General features: G+C 36.5%; 1 protein-coding gene across 2 annotated transcripts in view; it reads left to right on the forward strand.

The window, feature by feature from the left end:
• Positions 1 to 26029, forward strand: part of kif26ba (kinesin family member 26Ba) — a 123573-nt gene that overhangs the window by 86369 nt on the left and 11175 nt on the right. Inside the window, exons 5-11 of one of the 2 annotated variants that reach the window (XM_052154336.1) lie at positions 843 to 1026; positions 15078 to 15290; positions 17434 to 17527; positions 20691 to 20953; positions 21802 to 21985; positions 23876 to 24035; positions 25838 to 26009. In XM_052154336.1, coding sequence (XP_052010296.1) covers positions 843 to 1026; positions 15078 to 15290; positions 17434 to 17527; positions 20691 to 20953; positions 21802 to 21985; positions 23876 to 24035; positions 25838 to 26009 — 1270 coding nt within the window. The remainder of the gene's footprint in view (positions 1 to 842; positions 1027 to 15077; positions 15291 to 17433; positions 17528 to 20690; positions 20954 to 21801; positions 21986 to 23875; positions 24036 to 25837; positions 26010 to 26029) is intronic. The other variant, XM_052154337.1, reaches the window with a different exon arrangement.

A 26029-nucleotide genomic window follows, 5' to 3' on the forward strand; every position in this document is an offset into this window, starting at 1 on the left:
TCCGATACCAGGAAAATTCTGCCTCCGGGGCTGAATACGGAGGTAGGATGAACATAAGGTGCTTTTCAAACTGTTTGTAGACCAGTTTACTTAAGAGTTCCATTCATTCAAAACAGCTGTCAGTTAAGCCATTAACCGATTAGGCTGTTAGGTAGCAAGTCAGCTACCTACGTTTTCATAATCAGCCCAAGGTAAAAGCGCTTCACGTTTGCTATAATAAATGTATTATTCACTATGCACTGTATGTACAATTGGTTTGATTCAATATTTAAATAAATGCAATTGCTGGACTACTGTGTGTACTGTTATTTCCTTCTTGCTAATATATTAACAATTTTGTTATGTGCATCAAATTAAAATTATTTATTTTTTTATAAAAAAAAAAATTTGATGACTAAACAGAACTCAGAAGAAACTGCTACCAAACATTTTAAATGCAATATTTTGTTTTTGTTTGTTTTTTGTGAAATTTAGTAAATATAGTGCTAAATAAGAGTTTATTTATTTATTTATTTTAGCAATTTTATGTTTGTTATTTACTATATTAATTTGGGTGATATATCGGCCTGTTGGCCACACTGCTCTCTGGATATCGGTATCGGCCATTAAAAAACCCATATTGATAAACCACTAGTCATGATTCAATGAGCAGTTAACACTTCGTTCACAGATCTTCTGAAACTGGGCTTTCTGTGCTGTAAATTTTAAATACAAAACACATTCATGGAACAAACAAAACTTGGATCAAAGCAAACAGCCTAGAGACTGCAGAGTTTATACATGCATACACATCTGGAGTAGTTTTATCCCCTACCTAAATGCTTCTGTTTGTTTTTTCTCAGGGCTGCCCAGAAATTAAATCTGTCTTCCAAGAAGAAGAAGCAGCGCCCAGTGCCCCCCGTGGCGTGTCATCCACCCCTCTTCCCCACCAATTTCAGCGGCATCCTGCAGGTGTCTCCGCCCCCTGCTCCACCCTGCCTCTTACGGGCAGTCAACAAAGTCAAAGACACCCCCGGCATGGGAAAGGTAGGATCTGTTATAGTGCCTCATTCTCTATTAAAAAGGTCAACTTTAAGCAGCTTTTAGCACCCAAATATGTACAAAGAGCAGATTCAGGGGTACACTAACATGTATGTCAACTATATATATCATTAATTACCTTTGATATTGATTTTGGCTTGATCTGGATATCCTCACATCATCTAGAACACATTTTTATATTTATATTATAATATATTATAATATATTTTTACATTATATCAACTATAGTAGATGAACAGATGTTTGGTTGTTCCACACTCAAACAGAACCTCTCAAAATATAACTTTTTTTTATGTACATTAAAGGCCTATTAGATATTTAGGCAGTCCAAATGCATTTTTCACATAGGTGGTAGTGTATACTTGCTAACACTCATTTGTTAGTTTTTTGTAACTTGCTTATGCTGATGCACAGAAGCTGTTGTTTGCTAATATATAATTCAGTGGAAAAACAGTAATCACCAGCTTATCTACCAGGATTGTGGTTCAACATGTGTCCATTGGATATTAAGTCCAATCAGGGCTGGGGAGTAACGAAATACATGTAACAGGATTACGTATTTAAAATACAAAATATAAGTAACTGTTCCACTACAGTTACAATTTAAATCATTGGTAATTAGAATACAGTTACATTCAAAAAGTAATTTGATTATTGAAGAGATTACTTTGCATTTTATTGTCATTTATTTCATTTAATATTTAGTCTTTTCAGATGGAAAACATTTATACATATAAATTATGTGATTCAAAGTGCATTTGAACAGCAGTGAAACACTTTCTTATGATGTGTTACATTCATGTGAGCAGACAGAGAAGTACGTTTGAAGAACGTTTGGAGCAGAAGAAATAGAAATAAACCTTGTGTAAATTGTTAACATTAGGCTAAGCTAAAATGCTATTTCTAGCCATTTTACATACACGTGTTACCAGCCACAATCATATTTTTATATCAAGAAAATTCACTTTGGATCATAATTTATTTTTTTCTATTAAGATCTTTGATATTAGGGCAAAAATCATATTCTTGATCATTATTTTTGTATTGTTTCAATTTGATTGATCTTGTTTTAGAAACAACACTGCATAAGATATTTCGGTTTTTCAGGGAATGTATTTTTAACATGTGTATTTTGTCTTACTGTACTGGCAGTAAGTTTTTATAGTCAAAACAAGTGAAAAAATCTTTCAGTGCTGAAGAAGTAATCCAAAGTATTTAGAATACGTTACTGACCTTGAGTAATATAACAGAATATGTTACAAATGACATTTTACAGCATGTATTCTGTAATCTGTAGTGGAATACATTTAAAAAGTAACCCTCCAAACCCTGAGTCCAATACCTTTACCACTTAGCCATCATGGCCAGGTTTTAAAACTCAACTTCAATGCCAAATGAACAGCCTCAGTTCTGATACCACCCTGGTCACATAGATGCAATATTACCAGACATTACCTGGAGGACCACAGACCTCTTATCTGTCACCCACTCCACTGCAGTGCAAGTTTTGATGAGATAAGCATACAGCGGTGCTGGAAGGGACTGGGGTCTTCAGGCTGTATTGATTGAACGTGTAAGGGTTTCTAGTTTCTTTTGCTCAGAGCTCAGAGGCGAAAACAAATAACATAATACAGCAAAATCAAACTAACCAAACGGAGCGATGCAAAATGTACATTTTCTGTATTTTTTATTTTTTATGATTTTAATTTAAAGTGAAAAGGAAATAAGGACATATTGTGAACTGGAAGTAATTTATTCCGTATAGTTTATATGACACAGGTGTCTTAAAACATAGTTGGCTGAGAAATGTAGACAGCAGTTCTGAGAACTTTGGCAGCCTGTGAGAACATATGGGGCGGATGCAAGAAAATGTTGCCTGCTGAATACATGCAGGTATCATGGGTGTAAGTACAATGCTTCAGGAGATTATCAACTTAGGATGCATGAACATAGACGTTGGGCCTTTGATCTGATATTCCACGTCTGAATATGCACGTACTTCACCAGGTGCTCTTCTCTTCTAACCTAGCTGGACCATTAAGTTTTTCCTTGCTAGTAAGTTAGTAATAGATCATCAAACTCAACATTGTACCATTCAAAAGCCTCAGCTCTGCTACCAGCAGTGGGGTCTGAACGCACACAGACAGTTGCCTATTGCACCTTAACCACTCAGCCATCCTAGTCATCCAGGCTTTTAAGATACAGGTGTGCAGTAGATACCTCGTTGTCTCATTCAATCATAAGCAATTTTATGCAATTTTAAACAACACAAATTCCTTTTTAGAGTTGTGTTTAGCTCTATTAGAGCAATTCACACTGTTTACAGCTAGAATTGGTAGAATAATAGTTATTGTTCTGTTCACCAGTATTCTCTAAACTGCATGAAGTTCTGTGAGAGCTGTAGGGGGGCTTTTACTATGGTTTACAGATAATTTAAATCACTGTTCTGCTACCAGGAGTGGGGTTTAAACCCACAAGAACATTTGTCTACTGGATCTTAAGCCCAATAGTTTAACCACTCAACCATCTTGGTCACACTTGCCAATTGTTCTTCTGAGAGCCAGTCCAGTCTGTATATTGTCCAGTAGTTAGATGCATACAGTTTAGGGCGGCTGTGGCTCTTGGGGCGGCTGTGGCTCAGTTGGTAGAGCGGGTTGGTCACTATTCGCAGGATTGGTGGTTTGAATCCCAGCCCACACGTGTCCTTGGGCAAGACACTGAACCCCAAGTTGCTCCCAATGGCAGGTATGAATGGGTGAATGTGTCACAGTGTAAAGTGCTTTGAATACCGTTAAGGTTAAAAAGGCGCTATATAAGTGCAAACCATTTACCATACAGTAGATGGGCTGGGTTCATCTGTATGTTCTAAATCATAAAATAATACATTTGAATCACTAACATCCAGCATTACAGAAGATATAAGATCTGTTGAATAGAAATCACTGACTTCCTACCAGTAGTGGGGTTTGATCCCACACAGACATGCATCCATTGAATCTTACAGTGAGTCCTATGTCTTAGTCAAGTCAAGTCAAGTGGTCTTAACCACTTTGCGTAGGACTCGTTTAAGAGACAAACCAAATTTCCCAGATTTTGTACAATTAAGATCATAAAATAATTGACTGGGTCCTTTGGATCTTAAGACCAATGCCTTAAGAATTTGGCCCTCCTGGTATAGGTTTATGAATTGAGATACAGATATTCAGTAGACAAAGCTTTCAGCTGTTGCTCAATTTTTTGTTTAGATTTGTTCAAACATTTCTCATATGCATAAAGCAAAAAAAAGAAGAAAACAGAAAACAGCAGTAGCAGAGTTTCTCAATATATGCAGTTTGTGGATGAATGGAAGTTAAAGGAATAATCCGGATTCAATACAAATTTAGCTCAATCGACAGCATTTGCGGAATAACATTTATTACCACACACTTTTTTCGGCTTGTCCCTCCTTTTCTTTAAAATAGCAGAAATCTGGGTTCCAATGAGGCACTTACAATGGAAGTGAATGGGGGCCAATTTCTGAACATTAAAATACTAATTATTTCAAAAGTAAAGCCACAAGACAATGATTTTAGTGTGATAAAGTCACTTACTAACCTTTTCTGTGTAAAGTTAAAGGCAATTAGGCAACAAAACCTAAAACGGCTAACTTTACCGCTCAAATAATACATGAGTTTTAAAAGAAGAATGAATGAATGTGATTTTATAAAATTATAACATTTATATATCTGCCTTTAAACCTTCCAGAAATTGGCCACATTCACTTTTCACATGAACGCACTCGCTCTTTTTTTAAGGCCAAGTCTAAATAAATGTTTTGGTTAATCATCATTATGCCACAAATGTTGTTGATTGAGATTATCTTGTATTGAACCTTGAATAATCCTTTAATTTTCTGCTATCAGGAGTGGAGTTCAAACCAACAGGCATTTGTCCACTGGATCTTAAGTCCAATGCCTTCACCACTCAGCCATGGGTATTGACAAACACAATCATGCATTTGAGAAAATCCAGTCCCTGTCTAAACCCTGTTCTGTGTCCAGTCACTGGTTACATAGATAGACCTGTCTCATCAGTACATAACAGATGAGAAAACCATTCAATTGAATTACTAGTACACAATTGTCTTGCCATTTCAGCACAAAAATAATGGAAAGTCTTCAGCCCCCATAAAGCCCCTGTCACTCTGTCTGTCTGTCTGCTTGTTCTCTCCTCATGGCTGCATTCTTTTATTACAGTTTTTCTCAATCGCTTTGGCACAATTCTCGAATGAGAATATTTGTTTTCAAAACAACAAATTCAAATCTCTGAGACCAGATTTGAATTTCTTATTCATATAAGCTAATTGCATGTCTTTTGGCACATGTGTGCAAAAGAGTAAATACAATTGTCAACAATTTGCACAACTAAATGCGCATGACTTGCTGATGAACTGATGAGTTGATTCTCAGTGAAATTGTCACTCTTCACAACTTCTAAACATTCTTTCATTGTGTGAGCCATCACATGCAAAATGATCCATTCAATTGTCAAAATCTGTCAGACATACAAGTATATTCCATAAATATCTATTACATGGAATGTCATACATGAACTTGTAGTGTTAAGTACTGTGAGGAAGTACAATTTATTCTTGTTGTTTTTTACTACAGCAGGTTTTTTCATTGTTGCGGGGGTTTTGCTTTTTCGCAGGATGTCATTTTGTGGCAATTTACTGTTCACTGTATATGACTTTATATGTACGAAATGTGTACAAATAGACAATCAATTGTGAATTTTCTGTTTGCATGTAACATTGCTACAAAATAAATGTACTGTATACATACAAATGTGCATATCCTTTGTACTACACTATTGAATTTTCCCAGTAAACTTTTGCCTACTGTTGAACTCGGTATCTAAAAAGATACACAACAGCCTTCAGCTAGACAAAACGGCATTCTTGTATAGTACAGTAAGCAGTCAGTGTCAACAATAAAGTATAAAAGTGAAATTTTGACTGCCATGGTGAAAAAACATCTTAACATTTTGACCAGCACAGCTATGTCACAACAATGACAAAAAAAAACATTTCATTTTGGTGGCATTGCCCAATTAACTGACACAATAACTAGGTTTTGAAACATGAATGAAATGTTTTGAGTGAGTTACTAGATTTTGCAGACATGCAATACAGTTGAGAAGTCCCATAAAACAGTTGTGACAATTGAACTTACAGTTCAGAGAATGTTAAGACCGTTTCAAAAAATTAGCCAAAGCGATAATTAAAACTGTTATTTACATGATTGATCAGGGCATCGTTTGCATCACTGTCATTTTCTGAGATTGTTGTTGTTTTTCCATGTACTGTAAACCCCCTGGTAAGCTCTTGTACTGAAATAATCTTGTCCTTCATCTGTGTGTGATTCCCAGCTCCGTGTTGACAGGGGAGAACCCCACATGTTGAAAGTTGATCCTGATCTTCAATGCATTGTCGTGGGACCAGCATATCTTGCTTTCTTTCAGACAGGTGTCTGGGTTCCTAGTGATGTACAACTCAGGATGAGAGATGTGCATCTGTGTTTGGACACAGTTGGTGCCCTTTGGGTCACAATATCTAGTCCTGGCATCTACCTGAAAATATCTGAGTTTACCAAACAGAGCCAGTTGAAATGCTGGGGAAATGGGTTGAATTTTAAATTAATATATTTTAAAAGAACATCACCCTGGTGAAGGCTTTTTAAACCGCAACGCATCGGTTGAGTTATGTTTTAATCAAATAGCCATGACTTAAAGGCTTTTTAAAACGATAAACCCTACTCTGACTGCCTTAGACTACTAAACATCTGAACAGAATATCCCTTATCCAAAGGGCACCATTGGAAATTATTATACAAGGAATAGTCCTTCTTACATGCTGTGTTTGACTGAGTCTAGAGAGATTTAGAGCAGCATTAATTTCATCAATGGTATTACAGATGAAAATATTTGTTGATAATAATTATTTTTGGCAATGATAATAAAGATAACAGTAATTATGTGATTTTATTTTAAATAAATCAACAAAAATATACCACAGTTTAATTTGAATTCACAATAAAGTAACTTCTAACTTATTGTAAAGTTATTATTTCAGGAGCTTGGGTTCTCATGTTTTTCACATGTTGTATTTGGTTATGTTGATACATATTTTGTATGTTAAAACATGTTTAAAGTAAGTGTTTATACATTTTTAAAAAGATATGAATATTTAAATTTGGTCTGTTACATTCTGAAACACATTTTGTCATTTTGCACGAAACTAAAATAATATGCCATTTGATTCAATTAAGTTTGTTTTGTTTATGCATATATTATTTATACTTCTTAAATAGGCTAACATTAATTACTATTATGTACTCCGGGTAGGGAAGCAGGTATTGCCCCAATTGAAGAGTTCAAGTACCTCTGGGTCTTGTTCACGAGTGAGGGGACAATGGAGCGGGAGGTTGGCCAGAGAATCGGGGCAGCGGGGGCGGTGTTGCACTCGCTCTATCGCACCGTTGTCACGAAAAGAGAGCTGAGCTGGAAGGCAAAGCTCTCGATCTACCGGTCAATTTTTGTTCCTACCCTCACCTATGGTCATGAAGGCTGGGTCATTACCGAAAGAACTAGGTCGCGAGTACAAGCGGCCGAAATGGGCTTCCTCAGAAGGGTGGCGGGCTTCTCCCTTAGAGATAGGATGAGAAGCTCAGTCATCCGTGAGGAGCTCGGAGTAGAGCCGCTGCTCCTATGCGTCGAAAGGAGTCAGTTGAGGTGGTTTGGGCATCTGGTAAGGATGCCCCTTTGCCGCCTCCCTAGGGAGGTGTTTCAGGCACATCCAGCTGGGAGGAGGCCTTGGGGAAGACCCAGGACTAGGTCCAGAGATTACATCTCCACACTGGCCAGGGAACACCTCAGGGTCGCCCAGTCAGAGCTGGTTAATGTGGCTCGGGATAGGGAAGTTTGGGGCCACCTGCTGGAGCTGCTGTCCCCGCGACCCGACTTCGGATAAGCAGTTGAAGATGGATGGATGGATGATTACTATGCCACGATGAGAGGACATCAAATGACCAAAACGATGACTAAAACAAAAAGTTAAACAAAAAATGAACACAGATTTGGTGAAATCCATAATCCAGTTTTTGCATTAAAACATGTGGCTAAACAAGGAGTTCGCCTGCAAACAACACCCAAGTTTTGGCTGAATGTTGTGCAGTGTGCTGGCTCACTTGAAGACTGCTTATACCTGGAAGGAGACTTAAATGGTTCTCTAGCAAAAGAGAGCACAAGCTAGATGGTGGATAATGCAAATGCTGACATTTACGAAGGAAAAATGTCACCTATCTCAAGGGACTGGGCTGCAACTGTGGCCTTTGGAAATAAGAACATTGTGAGATATTGGTGGGTGAAGCTGCTCGTTGTGGCTTTTTGAGCTTCTATAAGATTTGTGACGATGGCAGAAAGTGATTGGTTTTTGAGATATTGATCAAAGACTCAGACATATAATTCACAATTGCTCTTAGATATCACAACTGGGCATAAGTAATAAAAAAATGCAATCTGAATAAAAGATTTGCTGCATCTGCATTACATTAACATGTGACATTCCCATCACATTGATGATATTAAAATGATTAAAAATGCAGTCTAAATAGGTCTGAATGTCTAGGTGTGAACGATGTCACCCTTTCATCTCTACCCTGATGGTTTTCTTCCCAATTCACACAGCGTTCATGATGCACATCATCAGTGAGGCGGCTCCCACAATGAATTTCAAGACCTTACGATGTGACGAGATTAAATACTAAGATATAATTAATTATATTTGTAATATTTTTTTTTATACAAAGATGGCAACAAACAGGTTGCGTACAGTGCCAACAGAGCAACTGCCTTTGAGATGAATGGCAATGCTAATTGATAAGTTCTCTTCAGGTATTTTCGACTTCCTTCGGACTCCCCATTCTATCCTTATGGTGGTAGAACAGAACTATGCAAGCCTGGCAGATTCATCAATCATGTGACCAGTGCAGGCACTGACCTTGGCTAATCAATTTTTAATAGGGCTTTCACCAATAAAGGTGTTAATGAAAAATACCTTACGGGAATTACGGAGTGAGCAGAGCATATGGGAATTCAATACAGTTTTAGACCTAGATCTTGACTTGAAATATACATCCAAATATTCCTGTGTGGTTTGAACAAATAGAGAAGTCCCTCACATCCAGACAGTGCGTTGTTTTAAATTACAAACAAAGATGCACCAGAGAAATTATATTTTTGGATTGCATGTAAAGGCTTTTTAATTAAGATCTTCAAAACCGGCCAGGGACGTAACTGATTTAAGTGCAATCTAAATACTTGTTTTACAGTTATATATCTATTGTAATGGATATACAGTCTCAATTAAAGCTTTATTGATTATGCATAAAATATGCTCAATTCTCAATTTCTCTATTCATTTATGCAGCAACAAATGCATTTTTCACAAGTAGCTGAAGATCTGTACATCCCTATTCCATACTTCAAATGTCAAGATATAAATCAAATCAATAATTGAAATAAAAAGTGATCTATTGACATTTTTGTCAAACCTCTTTTGTAAATATCAGGGAACAAGCCATAACACCTATGCAAAAACATAAGATATATAATGTGGACGTTGGATAGAAATCCATGCTCAAATCCCCATTTAAGCCACACTTTAAAATGAATGTCATTTCATTAGATAACAAGATATCAAACCATGAGGAATTTATTTTAAAGAAATAAGTGCATTTTCAAGCAAATCATTTCACAAAGAGATGTTAAAGTAAAAAAGAAAAAAAGCTTGCACATTGTCCATAGAAAAAACAACTTTTTGGCCTCTGAATAAAGACAAATGACAGATTTGTTGCTATGCTCACAGTGTGCAACCTTATTTCTTCTTTGCATTTGACTTTTGGAGCCTAAACCCAAACTGTAAGTAATGTGGATATACATTTTTCTCAGACTCAGTTTTTGATCATTCCAAACAGATGCTTGATAATAGAAATGGATATACTGTTGAAGTATAAGATAAAAACTATTGTGACACTTTCTGAGTAAACACTTGTGTGAATATAAGGGGAAGTGCCTTGATACATCCACTAAAAATGACCTTATTGTTTAAAACAAAAATGTCTCAGAAATGTGAAGTTACTTCTGAGACCAGCTTTAGCTTCATTTGATGGCACATGCACTCGGTTTTATATTTTGTCATTTAATGCAAAGTAAATGAATGCAATTAAATGGCAAAATACTTTTGGGGGCTTATTTCTTAAGGATCAATAATAACAGCAATTAGAGCATCATCTTTAATTAGTCATGCTGCTCTCTCCATACTGCTTTCACCCACAAGAGCTCATATGTCGACCACCGCCTCTGCCATCCTGCTGCATATGCTGGCTAATGAAGCCCCCTGCCGTGGTCTTATCTCAGCTTCGGAAAAACCGAGAGAGCAAATTAGTATGTATTGAGTTTTGACGCGAATCACCAAACATTAGCAAAGCTGTTTGTTGGACGTTGAGTAAAAATCAGGCACAATAGAAATGGCATACAAACCTGGAAGGATTGGTTACACTAAACACAATAAAAAAATACATTTGGATTCTTTTTGCAACACAGGGACTGAGAGTATACGTAGAACTAGGTTTAATTACATTCTGCCTGCCACTACTTTGTTAGATCTAAGCCCATTTGAAGCTCTTGATGTTGCAACTTATCGCTAAGGCTCAGAAACAAGGTTTACTTCAAAAGTAGACTATAGACTCGCAGATAAGTCGTACTGTAGCTACATTTTCTGACATACCGTTGCTGCCAATGCTACCGCATCTCTGGTGGATTAAGGTGCTGTAGTAGAAACGTAGGGGCAGCAAAGCGTGAAATGACGGTATCATTACACCATCAAAGGTCAGCAGCATTCGTCTTATCTTGGACTACAAATGAGCATCTTGGATTTTGCTCACGTTTTCAGCAGGTACTATTGAAGAGCTGTACATGTAATGCACCTCATGTATAATTCAGAGGGACTATGCAAAAAACAGTAACCAGTGTTCTCCTTGCTACTAAAAATACTGGAATTAAATATTTAACATGCTATAATGACATTCCTAGCTATCTGTTTCAGGAAAGGCAAAAGGATTGAAAGTTTTTCCTTAGGAAGTTGCGATACCAGGACCTGAAAAGATCAGGAGAGAAAAAAAAGACTATTATTAGTGGTGCTTTCTGAGGCAAGAATCACTATTGTGCAAACTTGATGTTAGGGATTTGAACAAACCCCTAACCATAAGTATTAAACTTTGGTGCATAACTCAACCCACATCGTTTGTGGTATACTGTATATATAAGGGATACCTCAAAATGTGGGACTTGTTTTGGAGAGGTGTGCGATTGCATTTCTGAATGATCAAACTTAATTTTGTCGGCTGAATGATTAAATGGGCAAAAAAAATCACATATACTTACACTGAAGGAGGGGCCAGAGAGCTAGCTTATCATACGGACTTGGGGATGGGACCTCTTCATACGGGCCAGTATGCAACCACTTTGAACACCTTAGCAAACACATAGCAATGCTCTGGCAATCCCCCACAACACTTTATGTTCTAAAACTGTTCTCATAGAATCACTTATTCCTCCTTTTTTTCTAAATTATTTGTACATGACTTAAATGAACACTAGAGATGCTAAAACAACAAATATTTGTATCCCCTTTCACACAAATCACATAGTAAAATGGCATATTATCATTTCATAAACACTTATTTTTCACCTTGTTCCTCACCTAACAAAAATCAATAGTTCATGGCAAATTCACCACTATTCATTCTCACATGCAAATGAGATTTGCGGCAAACTTGCAGCAAATTGTCCATTGTTGCCAAAGGTTTGAAACCGGTTCACCACTACCGGTGAAGAGCTTCAAACATCTGGCAAAGATTTGCAGCAAATCACAAGCTCTTGCATGTGATTTGGGGCGGCTGTGGCTCAGTTGGTAGAGCGGGTCGGCCACTAATCGCAGGGTTGGTGGTTTGAATCCCGGCCCACATGACTCCACATGCCGAAGTGTCCTTGGGCAAGACACTGAACCCCAAGTTGCTCCCAATGGCAGGCTAGCACCTTACATAGCAGCTCTGCCACCATTGGTGTGTAAATGTGTGTGTGTGAATGGGTGAATGAGACGCAGTGTAAAGTGCTTTGAATACCGTTAAGGCTTAAAAAGGTGCTATATAAGTGCAGACCATTTACCATGTGAAAATAATGAGTGGCAAGTTTGCGGCTAGTTTGCCAGAACTCCAGATTTTTTGTAAGGGCACACAATGCTATCTTGTGACATCTGCATTTACTACAGATCATGATTGACATATTTGCATTACATAACCAACTACATTCACAAGCTTATTCGAGATTAAACAAATTGCACGGTTGCTTAGTTGATAGAGCATCAAGGACTGGGATACGAGTCCTGGAGAGCATGCGAGTCGACATATAAATCAAAGTATCATAGAAGCGCCACAAAATGACGTAGATGCTTCAGCAATTGCATTTTTGTGACACTATTGGTTAGGTTTAATTTGAGGTTTATGATAGGCATGTTGATTTTCTAGATTTAAAACTTGATTTACCATTAACCTTAAAAACTCTATCTGTTTGGTAAAAGAATACAACTTGATTTTTAGCACAACACAATGGGCATTTCACCTCGGATTGCCTAGATACATGTAAATAACCACATAATGTCACAAAAATTTTGCCATCGTAACATTTATGAGATCATGGTTGTAGAATTGTAAAGGCCACTTTCATGGACAAGTAATACTACATCTTAATCTATTTTTATCAACCCATATCTAGAGTTCTGAATTAAGGACTGGAAACACTCTGTCATTTAACTTATCGATCTCAATGGAATCCACTTTAATGATATAAAATTATCTTCACTGTCCAGAGGCAATAAGAGGGGAATCTCTTCTACATATAAACCTGTGTTGGGCTCTCAAATCTATTATTGATCCTTAAATTAGAAAAAAAGCTAAAGGGAGACATGTGATTATCTATGTGCGACTATCTATGTCGTCTGATGCTCTAAAGGAGCAATTTTCTGCTTTATCAAAATGTCTATCAATGCAATGATGATGCTGTATTTGCTAATCCATAATGGCGTCAAGATTGGATTTCTACGGTAATTATGTCTACTGCTTTGATTTTGGCTTTGCGTTGAGAAGACAAGAAGGATGAATGTCTGTATTGTTAGATGGTCTGAAAATGTGTCATTTGAACATGTACTTTACTTGAAATGTAATCTTAAACACTTTGATTTCTCTAATTACATTTCACAGCATGACAGATAAATGCCCCTTAGGGTACTCCATGACCACATTTCTGTCTTTTCCACATCGCTAAATCAAGCAAGTGCTCAGAGAGAAGAAAATAAGGGTGACTAGTGAGTGTTTTGAGGGATGGTGCCTTTAATAAGGTAACCATTGCACCCTGCACTGTTTAATTATACACAACCATACTGTATGTGCTTGTTGAACACTTAACTTCAAAACTATAGACATTATATGTAGTAAGTCCTCCCTCTGATTTTATAACTATTCTAGTCCACAAGGATAACTGTTACAGTCCATAGAATGTTTGCCAGAATCATGTTCCAAGTTTGAGCTGTAAGGAAATCCATGATTTATCCCATGTCTTTCTCCAGGGCTCCAACAATCATCCTTGTGTTCTGGTCCACTAATCAGTAATTGCGTTCAGTGTATGTGAATGATGTTTCAGTGAGCACATGCGTGTAAACAGAGCATTAGGCCTGATGATTATTTATGAATGTGGTACAGATCTGCAAGGGTACATGGATTAATATGTAAGATGGTGCATTAAGTCATTGATATTGTATAAATTTTCACTTTCTCAAAGAATGTGTTTACACTTCAGAAAGCATATTTAAACATAAATGTTCAACTATAGATTAGGTTAATCAAAACATTTGGTGGACGTGGAACCCATTTGGCAAGGCATACGATTTACGCCGGAATATACTATACACAGGAATTCACATCTTTGTTAAGACCATACAAAATTGGAAGGACTTTCGATCCTTTTATTCTGAAATATTATTCCAAATGAATTATTTTCTCTACAAATGAAATGTTTTTTTTTTTTTTAAATATATATATGATTGTAATAGAGTGGTGGTGGTGTAGTGGGCTAAAGCGCATAACTGTTAAATCAGAAGGTTGCTGGTTCAGTCCCAGCAGCCACCACCATTGTGTCCTTGAGCAAGGCACTTAACTCCAGGTTGCTCCGGGGGGATTGTCCCTGTAATACGTGCACTGTAAGTCGCTTTGGATAAAAGCATCTGCCAAATGCATAAATGTAAATGTAAACATTAGTTACCAACATTATTTAACAAACTAACAATGAACAATAATTTTACAGCATATATTAATTTTAGTTCATGTTCATTTCAACATATACTAATACGTATTTAAAATCAAAAGATTTATTTGTTAACATTAGTTTTCCCAAAATGAAAACTCAGTTGCAAGTTGCACGGTGTTCCATTTGCTTAATCTCACGCCAGCATTTAGCAGTATTAGTGAGATATATTTCTTGCTTGCTGCCTGCACAAATTTAACTTGTTAAATATTTATGAGTTATCACACACATAATTCTGTTTCCTCTATCCTGAGTCAGATACATAAACGACTATAAACATGTAAAGAAAGTTTTGGAGTTGTACAAAAAAGTTGTCATGGCGCTGTTTAAAACCACATGAAACAACAAGATTCTCTTATAGGAAAAGTGTTCAGAAAGAATATTCAAACTTTCCACAAACTGTTATACTTAGCAAGGCAGTGAACTTAGTTAAAAGCTTGCTCTCCCTGGAGCAGAATTGTATTTTGTTTGCAAAAACGTCTGTTGTGTTTTAACTTATAGATATGTGCTGCTTTGCAGCATGACACTTTGATGTGATGCTCAGAGGAAGATTAATGAGAAGATGTTGTATTTCTGTTCAGGTTAAAGTGATGGTACGAATGTGTCCTTCATCGCACACCAGCGCGGCAGAGTCCAGCTCTTTCCTGAAGGCTGATTCTCGTAAGAAGCAGGTGACCATCATGGACCCAGCAGCTAATTCTCAACAGAATCAAACTCAGAAACGTGGCAGCTCCAACCAGGTTCCTCCCAAGATGTTTGCGTTTGATGCTGCCTTCTCCCATGATGCATCTCAGGTGAGGGATTGGTATATGTCTAAAATGAGTTAATGCTTCTGAAGTGGTAATTATGAGTATGTTGTGTTCAAGTGCTTTGTTGTCAGAAAGAACAGGAAGCAAGGACGACGCAAGGTTCATGCATACATATTTCTTAAGGAACTTTTATTTTGACACTATAATACATATTACTCCATTAGCTTGCTGACTAAAATGGAATTTTAGTCAAATGCAACCTATTTTTATGGTGTTCAAATCTACAACATGCATAGAATGGTTGCTGATATACATACATTTATATGATCAAAACGGCAAGCACTAACAATTAGCTGCATTTAGAAAAATGAATAAAACCTGTCATTCAGTACAGAAACTGTAGTGTCCTCTACCATGTTGAAAGTTTAGGACAACTCCAATCTCGGAAACCTCGGGTATCAACATTTTTGTGCCTTTCAAATGGAGTTGGAAATATCTAATTACGAGTTCCGAGCACATGAATGACCCCGCAAAGTTGTATAAACAAGTGAGAATTTTGGATTCTAGGTGATATATGAGTATGAGTTTCCGAGTTGGGACGTTGCAAGGGGCTTGTCAACATGATAGATGATAGGAAGTAAAGATTTTGCAAAATTATTTACATTTCTGTAATTTATTTAAATAATATTAATTTGTTTTATATAACAGTCAAACTACCTTCACGGTTTGTTTTAAGCAAATTAATTATTAATATGTTAGATACCATGCATTAATAAATCATATAAATTGCAGAATAAAGAAGAATCTGTATAAAGTATCTGTATAAAAAATACAGAATAAATTGCTTTTGCCATCGTTCATTTCATAATTGATTAAGGTTGGCTTCTTCCATATTTTGTTCCTCATTTGAATGCGTGACATGTCATTGTAATGAATGCCCAAATTGGGGGTACGAACTTCCCAGGTGCACTTGAAGGCAGCATATCTCAAAGTTTCCCAGTCGTAATTATAATTTGAGGGGTTGTTCGTGTGCAACTTCTGAGTGGGGAAACTCGTATTTATGATCATTCAGATAGCATGTGAAGGCAGCATAAAAAACTGTTATCCATTAAAGTAGCTGTGCATTTCTTTCTTGTGTTGAAATATTTCAAATTGAGAGAGGATGTTTGGGTTGGACATTTCTTTCACATTTATTTCATAGCCAGAAGGCTTTAGTTACTTCACAGCATTGAACTGATACTATGTTCAGAGAAGCTTACTACCACACTACTCTTTTTATTTTTACTCTATATATTTTGATGTGTCACCTTCCCTTACAAAAAAATCTAAACTAGCCGCAAATTTGCAGGCCGTTATTTTCACATGCAAATGAGCTTGTGATTCACCGTAAATGTTAGCAGCTCTTCACCGGTAATGGTAAACCTCCGGCAAACCTTTGGCAACAATTGACAATTTTCCGCAAGTTTTCTGCAAAGCTCATTTGCATGTGAAAATGATCTGTGGCGAATTTGTGGTAAGTTTGCAGCAAATTTGCACTCTCAGTTTTTGTAAGGGTTAACTATTTAAATACAACATTATTTATTATACTACAAATGCATGTATTTGAAATTAGGACACACTATATTATATAACTCATTCTAAGTGTCAAATTAAACATTTTACTTTTTTTTTTTTTGGTTGGTTCATGGGCTAACTAATTAGCCTACTAGCTTAGCCTAAAGATAGCCGATTAGCCTGCTAGCTTTGCATGCTGCTAACCGACTAGCCTTTTAGCCTTATTTGCTAGAATAGCAGGAGTCTAACAGGCTACTAAGTTAGCAACATACTGAGCTATAAAGCTAATTGATCCAGTTATGACTGTTTTCAAGCCTGTTACACAATAGCAGTGTAGGCTACAGTAGCTGCTAGCAGAGTGAAACTACAAGGGTGCAAAAAGGGTGCAGCTACAGCAAGCTACCAATGCTGCAAAGGGAATATAAAAACAGTTATTTTGATTAGTTAGAAAAATATATTGTTACAATATAATGCATTGTTGAACAGCCTTAACAAATGGCTACCTTTTGGGGTCTTAAGGTTGATAGCAGTTTTGTTTGTTGCTGCTAAAGGTGCAGAAATGATACTTTAAGTGTTATTTAAAGTTACTAACAACCTTCATGAGTTTGATTGGTTGTTGTCTGTTTCCTGGCAGGCAGAGGTTTGTGCAGGAACTGTGGCTGAAGTCATCCAGTCTGTGGTGAATGGTGCAGATGGCTGTGTGTTTTGCTTTGGGCACTCTAAACTAGGTAAGTGACTAGAGTGCAGATATTTATGCAATGTTTTTTCAAAGCAGGAGTGCTTAAACACCTATTATTATTATTATTATTATTATTATTATTATTATTATTATTAAATAATAAAGCGTTATTAATAAAGATATCTTAATATCCTTTTTAGATTGTGGTTCTAAACAAACTATCATTTTTGTATTTTCATTTTTAAGACCCTGTATGGTTAAATCTCATAGATATTCCATCCATATTACAATACCTTTAGCCTGAGCTCCAAATTTATGAAATGCTCTCTAAAATGGCATCACATGGTGTTAGAGTACCTTTGCTTTCAGGTCACATCACATCAGCCTTGGCTCAAGTGAGACATGGAGATTTGTGTCATTTCAAAGTATCTTTGATATATCAGACTGTCGCAAAGTGTATCCATTGCCCCTTTCTAATATCTTGTAAGTGCCTTTTCAGGCAGACATTTTCTTGCATTTATAATGAATCTCCATCTTTCAGACATGTCTAATGTTTAGTAAATACCCCCACCCCCAAGAGTCCTGACACCTCAACCGCTGGCATCCTGAAAATTAAATGGAATTAGTTTTGTAGCATGCATGGCGGACCACAAGATGAGCTCATCCTGTTTTAGTGTTATTGTCCATTGTTGTTTCTGGAAGATTAGGGTAAAAATTAACCTGTCATTTGCTCAGAAAACAATAGAAAAATGCCACTGCGGTTGCTGGCCAGTGATTTGATGACAGTATGTAATGCTTCAGATACCTTGTTTCCATTAACCATTACTTGAAAACCAAAGAGCGGCTCATACATCACTGGAAAAGCATTCTATAGTGATTTCATTGGTCATCCGTCCAAAGCCAATTACCAGCACGTAATAACCCAGAGACTGGCCCGTTAGGGGTTTGAGAGTAATTACCATGGGCATTTTCCTTTATAAAAGTGGCTGTATAAAATGAGAAACAAAAGAATCATGGAACCCAGCGAATGTCTGTAAGCCTGAACATCACAACAAGGAATTTAGGCTAAAGGTCAATGTGTGTTCAGTGCAATTCAGATTGTTTTTAGAATAATATAAGGTGTTTTTTTTTACTGTAAAAATCAGATTCTTCAGATTATTACTTCTGGTTTCCATGCTGGTTGTGAGAATACACAAACCATATTTTGAATGTAAGTACCAGTGTACTGGAGTATGGAAGGTTTATCTCCTGTCTTGAAATTGCTGGATCAGCCCAGAGGCTTTTTTTTTTTTTTTTTTTTGCTTTACTGCAATAAATCAGAATCCATAAAACTGAAGAACACATTGAAGCTCATAATGGATCTGTGTGTGTAAAATTTTTAAGAGAGATGTCGTAGTAATTGAATCTCATAAGCTCTGCCTTCCTATAGCACCACTCTCCATTCAGCTTGATTAAATTACACTCTTTCAGTTTGGTCATCTGCTACAGAGCATCGATCTTATACTCCACCTGGAAGTAAAAGCCCAGCAACATTAATTGGTGTAAAAAAAAAAAGAATAAAAAGAGAAAGAAATGTATATGTTACAGACATATACAAATATAGATAGCAATATTTTATTATGTATAACTAAGTCCCACTTTTTCTACTATATGGAAAGAGTAAATGAATGAATTAATTAATACATAAAGCCCAGCATCTTTTTGAAAGTGAAAGTGTCATAATGGAACAGAATAAAGGGGTATTGAAAACAAAAACAATCTAGTTTCCAGTAGTAATCCCAGTGTGACAAATTATCTAATCAATGAAGCACCTGTCACAATGGCTCAGCACTATTTAAGGACAATTCTTTCTATTTTAAAGCAAAAAGAAAATGTGGAAAATATTTCCCAGATGTGTCACATTAAATCTTGAACAAATCTATTATCTGGTGATTATCAGTGAATAAAGTAGCTTCCATCTAAAGGAGCCCATGTAGCCTCTGACATTGTAGTTCCTAGATGGATTGATTTTTTGAATGTGCAAATGAGCTATTTCTCCTTTTTGAAATATATTTCAGCAGAAATTATCTCAGCTCTCTGGCTCAATTTCTCTTTATCTCTCTTACAAACACAAACTAAAGGAACCCACCTTTTGAAGTTAAATCTAGGCAGAATGTGTGGTGTGATATATGGTTTTGTTTAGTGGCCCCTTTGATGTCAAAAGTTGGGGTATTTCTGCATGGAGGGCACTGTCCAGAAATGAATCTAGGGATGCTGCCAATCAACAGGCTGTTGTTCCGGTTTTGATTCTGTGTGGGAACCTGCTTGCAATGCCCAGTGCTGCCCGAACGGCTTATGTGCTTACTCAACCACAGCAAGACAGATGGCAAATGTCGGCATACTGTCAAACTTGGGAAATAAGAATCCATTTAAAGCAGACAAAACGTTCCCCTGATTAGGCACAGTACAGTTACTGACTACCGGTACATTTATAAGCACAATTATGCTAATCCTGTCCGTTTTCCAGCTATACCTTTTTTTAAATCGTTTTTGAGTGTGTTTTTGTCTGGCATGTGTATGACATCTGTCACTGTGGTTTATGCCAGAGTGGTAGTCTGGAAGCAAACTATTACATTAGAAAGTGTGAAATAGACCAGACATATTGGTATAACACTCTGAGGCCAAGCTGAGACCTTGGCTTTTAGCATTTGACCTATTTCTACTCAACTGTTCCACTTTTTGAAACACCCACCAGTCATTTAGAACGCAAAATAATGTTTCATTTTTAATTATTATCCAACATTAAAGAATAAATAGCGGACACTCTTTATGAAACTAAGTGTCTATACGCTGATGTGGAAGGCTTTGGCTATTACGGGTCGAGGCTCTGGGTTACTGATCAGAAGGTCGGGGGTTCAAGCCCCAGCACTGCCAAGATGCCACTGTTGGGCCCTTGACCTGGCCCTGCTCCAGGGGTGCTGTATCATGACTGACCCTGCACTCTGACCCCAGCTTTGCTGGGATATGGGATATGTGAAAACAAATACATTTCACTGTATATATGCAAAAATGTATGTATAATGTGTGACCAAAATAAAGGTTTCTAGCTACGGGTTAATTATGGCTGTTAGTCATGGGAATAGCCGTCAATCTTCAAGCATTGCACCACTAGAGTACAATGTATCAGCAGTCCATTGTCGACACTGTGAATTTGACCCTTGGTCTTATTACAGGGAAATCCTACACAATGATTGGTAAAGACGACTCTATGCAGAGTTTGGGGATCATACCTTGTGCTATCTCCTGGCTCTTCAAACTGATCAATGAGTGCAAAGACAAGACAGGTGCACGGTTTTCCGTGCGAGTGTCTGCGGTGGAGGTGTGGGGAAAAGACGAGAACCTGAAAGATCTGCTGTCTGAGGTGGCGACAGGCAGTCTGCAGGACGGCCAGTCTCCAGGCGTTTACCTCTGCGAGGACCCCATCTGCGGAATGCAGGTCAGTTCTGTACATCAGTACATCAGTTTTGCTGTAAAATGTATGATAAATACAAGGATACAAGGTCCAGATTACCCCATCAGGGTTTATGTAGCCAAATTAGCCTGCTTACTGTACATTATCCTTACTTGTGTCATATGTCTTATGTAATTACCAAAGATCGAATGAATTGTTCACTATGATAATTAATACATTAATTTATGAAGATTACAGGTTCATTCTTTTCTATGCATTGCTGATTAAATGTACTCTAAGATGGTCACAGATAATTAAGAAACAAAGTTTAACATAGTTGCCAGACTGTTTGTTAATAAGGAAATGTCCTTATTAAGGGATTATCACAAAAAACAAAGTATGACAATCAACTCCCAATAAAGATTCCATTGTTGGATAAAATACTAATACATGATGAAAGGATTAGTTGAGCAGAGACAACCCCTGCTTCTGTAATCCCTTAGACATCTGCACTAATCTCATTTTGGATTGGTACCTCACAGCAATAGAGACCCGCTTCTCCTGTTCCAACGACAACCAGCCTTATCGAAAAGCACAGGCTTCAGAAGGCATACTCAAGGCTTTTCTCAGAGTGCTGAAATGAAAAAAAAAATATATATATATATATATATATCTTTTTTGACGAATTACAAATATTCTTTTTAGACATTAAGACATACTGTAACTGAGCCGGCAGTGCTTTGATGCTTTCCTTTATTATCTACAGTATTGTTTATAAAAGGCATCGCAGTTGTTGCCTGTTGGGAGTAAAAAGTCATTTTTTTAAACCAAATTTCCTTTCAGTCAAAACTGTGAAACACTTGACATTTGCATCCTTTTCTGTTTTTAAATAGTTGCAGAATCAGAGTGAATTGCGTGCTCCTACGGCTGAGAAGGCCGCTTTCTTCCTGGATGCTGCAATTGCTTCACGTTACAGCAGTAAGCCAGACTGCGATGAAGAGGAGCACCGTAACTCTCACATGCTCTTCACCCTACACATCTACCAGTATCGCATGGAAAAGACCGGAAAGGGAGGCAGTGAGTATAGACTTTAGTCTATTAGTCTTAGTATAAACTCTAGATAATCTAGATGGAATGAAGTATAACTTCCTGCAATTCAATTCATGCTGAAAAAAAAAATTCTTAAACCATCTTTGCTGGTCTTAGGCAGTCTAATAGTTCTCCCAGCCTGGCATAGCTGGTGTTAAGATGGTCTGGATGGGAGACGAGCTGGCAGACCAGCTAAACCAGCTAATAACCAGCTGGGCCAGGCTGGGAGATAAACAAGACCATCTTAACACCAGTTTGGCTAAGTTGGGAAACTAGCTAAACTAGCTTTAACCAGCTAAGATCAGCAAACCTCCTTTGACTAATAAAAAAAAATAAAAATTATGTCTACCTTTTGCCAGAATTAAGGATATAAAGTCATGCAATTTTGAAGGAAAAAAGTTAGCGTATTTATCTGTAAATTGTTCTTACCTTTAAATGTACTTTTACGCTCTTAGGTCTCATTATCCTCATTAATGTTCCATTTTAATTATTTAATTATTGCCATCCTCATTAAGGATGTCCATCAAACTCTAGCTCTACTTTTTCACTGCTCACAAAGTCTATTTTCCGCTCTCATTATACTTCCAAATTTTGCCATTCTGATTTATAAATAGTCTGTCCTTGATAATCTTAGACGGAGTGTGATAACAGACAAAAAAGGGGAAATTGCTAAATATAAGAACTGCGATCTGATCTTAAAAGCTGTCATGCTAATTCACTATTTCAGGAGAACATTGCTAATTTCTCTTCACCAAAAAAAAAAGGAAAGAAATTGGTGTCTGGCACGAGTGAATGCTGCTTCATTATAAAAGAGACTGTACTGAGAACAGAAAGTAAAACCAGATGTGTTAACCTGGGATTTTGGGGTATTTGGGTAACTTGAATCACACACAAACTCAAAAACAAAGCTAATATAAGCATAGCCATGAAATACACTCTAGATTTGAATTAGCTTACATTATAATATCACATAGAAAATACTGTTACCATGTAAAATGTCGACTTATCTTTATTAGTGTACTACTTGTCTGGCTTTAGATGTTAGAAAAAAGTACCAAAAAGTGTCTTGTTGTTTCCGTGTTTTGGACATGTTACCATATTTTTTGAAGTTCCTTGTTTTACATATCCATGTAAATACCATGGTCCTTTAAGTATATACAGTATACTCTGTATATATATATATATATATATATATATATATATATATATATATATATATATATATATATATATATTACTGTGCATAAGTTTTAGGCATTTGTGAAAAATGTTGCTGGATTTATTCAAAATTAATGCCATAAAAAGTTTTAATTGACCAATTAACGACATTCAAAGTCCAGTAAACATAAAAAAGGCTAAATCAATATATGGCTTGACAACCTTAGCTTTCAAAACAGCACCAATTCTTCTAGGTACACCTGGACACCGTTTTTCTTGGTTGTTGACAGATTGGATGTTCCAAGCTTCTTGGAGAACATGCCACAGTTCTTCTATCTATTAAGTCTGCCTCAGCTGCTTCTGTCTCTTCTTGTAATCCCAGAAAGAGTCAATGATGTTGAGGTCCGGCCTCTGTGTGGGGGCCACACCATCTGTTGTAGGGCTCCTTGTTCTTCTTCAATTTATTTGTATTCGAATCTTGAAATCTAAAATGTATATTTCCTACTGATACCCTAAATGCAGAATATATAAAATAACCATTTTAAGACAAATGTTTTTGTGAAAAATATAATGTTCCAAAGAATTTTGCACAGTACTGTATACAGTATATACAGTAAATATGTGTAAATATGTTAACCACTGTATTACCAGCCACCAAAGTTTATTTGTTATAATTAGCAAACTCAAAAAGGAATCTGACTATATACCGCTTTGGTTTAGTGTCGGGAGGCAGGAGCAGGTTGCATCTCATTGATCTGGGCAGCTGTGTGAAGGTGCTGAGCAAGATCCGTGACAGCACTACAGGACTGTGTCTCTCACTATCTGCCCTGGGAAATGTAATTCTGGCATTAGTCAATGGCAGCAAGCATATTCCTTACAAGTAAGCATTTATATACATCTTACTAATATAGTATACTGTATGTGTTGTTGAGAAAATTGTATCTTTGCTCATTTATATATATATATATATATATATATATATATATATATATATATATATATATATATATATATATATATCCATATATATATCCATATATATATCCAAGACACATTGTGTTACAGTTTTTAGTCTCAGATCACAGACCTATAAGTTCCAATCTTACCTATGACATTTCTGTGATATAATGGCGATGCCATTTACCAGTAGCTAGACTCATTAAAGATGCAACATGTTTAGCCTGCATATTGATGTATGGTGTTAATTCTTCATGAACACACCTCATATGAATAATACATACAAACTGACATTTTCCAGCCTTTGATTTGAGCAGTTATTAGTGGATTCTCTAATGCTACATTAAGTCTGTAGAGAGAAGCTAACCTTTATCACTTCTCAGGGGTTATAGTTAAGCAAATTAGCCTGTTTCAAGCAGCCATAGGGACAGATGCCAATTCACATTCACTGGGATTCATCTAATGTCCTTAACATTCCATTTAACTGCGACTGCTTCATTGTTTTCTTTCAACAGCATGTTAATTTGGGTTACAGACAACTTTGAATCAGTCGTGCATGTTTCAGCAGCTTTTTTTTTCTTCTTCTATAAATATGCTGCGTTTCCATTTATCTCCCAAAGGCACATATGCATTTTTATGCCATGGCTCCCTAATTTAATCATCTAAAATTTACATTGCAAAGCATAATGGGGTTTATGCCTGGAATCGCAACTGCTCTGGAGAGCGGAGATATAATTAGGGTTTGAGGCCTTTTAGAGTAATGCAACATTTGCACAAGATAACTTGAATTAGTATGCATGTGTCATAAATTAATATAAAAGTCACTAATTTTAGATAGTGGTTTAATTAGAGCTAAACAATATTTTAGGTGCTTTTATCTCTCTAATTGGGTGATTTAACCTCTCTGATTTAATGTTAAATCCAGAATATTGGATTGAGTTTATTATTAATCGTACACTAGAATGCAATCATCAATCTAGGGCATGATATTAAAAACAATAATCAGAAGCCATAACATATTCACATGTTTTACGTAATCAGTGTTTACATTTTTTTTCACGGGGTGAATTTATTAGCTTAAAGCCTCACCAATAAATCTAGCCAAAATTATATTACAATGTTTTGGGGTAATTATTGCTTAGCTAGCCATGTGATGACTGTGTTAATGACCACTCGAATTTGATTGCACACTCGACTTACCTTATTTAAGCGCATCAACCAAAAAGCACATTCTTTAAACAAATAGGCATAGTATATGTCTGTGATTAATACTGCACACCATGCTTTTATATACTATGACACTGTTTTTGATTCTGGTGATTGTACAGATCACTTATTTATTTTTTAAAACTGGGCCTCCATGACATAATTTTGTTAGCAGACTCATCCCTGACACAATTATAACATTTTGGAAATATACATTTTTCAAAGGGGTTTTCAAAGGTGTAATTGGGTCTACAATTCATGGGATGTTTAAGCTAAAATGAATATTCTAACACCATTTATTCACCCTCATTATGTTTTGAACCCACATTAATACATTTTTTACTGTAAAACACAAAAGGAGATGTTAGGAGAAAGTTGCAATGAAAGTGAATTGTGGATGAGTAAATGAAGACAGAATTTTCCGTTTTGTGTTAACAAGCCCTTTAGTGTTTTGGTTACACAATTATTGTTTTATAAAACATACTAGTCAAACTAATACTAGTCAATTTTGGTTTACAGAGATAGTAAGCTAACCATGCTTTTACGAGAGTCCCTGGGCAATATGAATTGCCGTACCACAATGATTGCCCATATCTCCTCGTCACCCAACAACTTCTCAGAGACTCTGTCAACACTTCAAATAGCCTCTCGTGTTCTTAGGCTGAAGAAGAAGAAGACTAAAGTAAGCGTGGTATGACCATGTAGTTCATT

The sequence above is a fragment of the Xyrauchen texanus genome, chromosome 22 (genome assembly GCF_025860055.1).
Source record: "Xyrauchen texanus isolate HMW12.3.18 chromosome 22, RBS_HiC_50CHRs, whole genome shotgun sequence".
Classification (NCBI taxonomy): Eukaryota; Metazoa; Chordata; class Actinopteri; order Cypriniformes; family Catostomidae; genus Xyrauchen; species Xyrauchen texanus.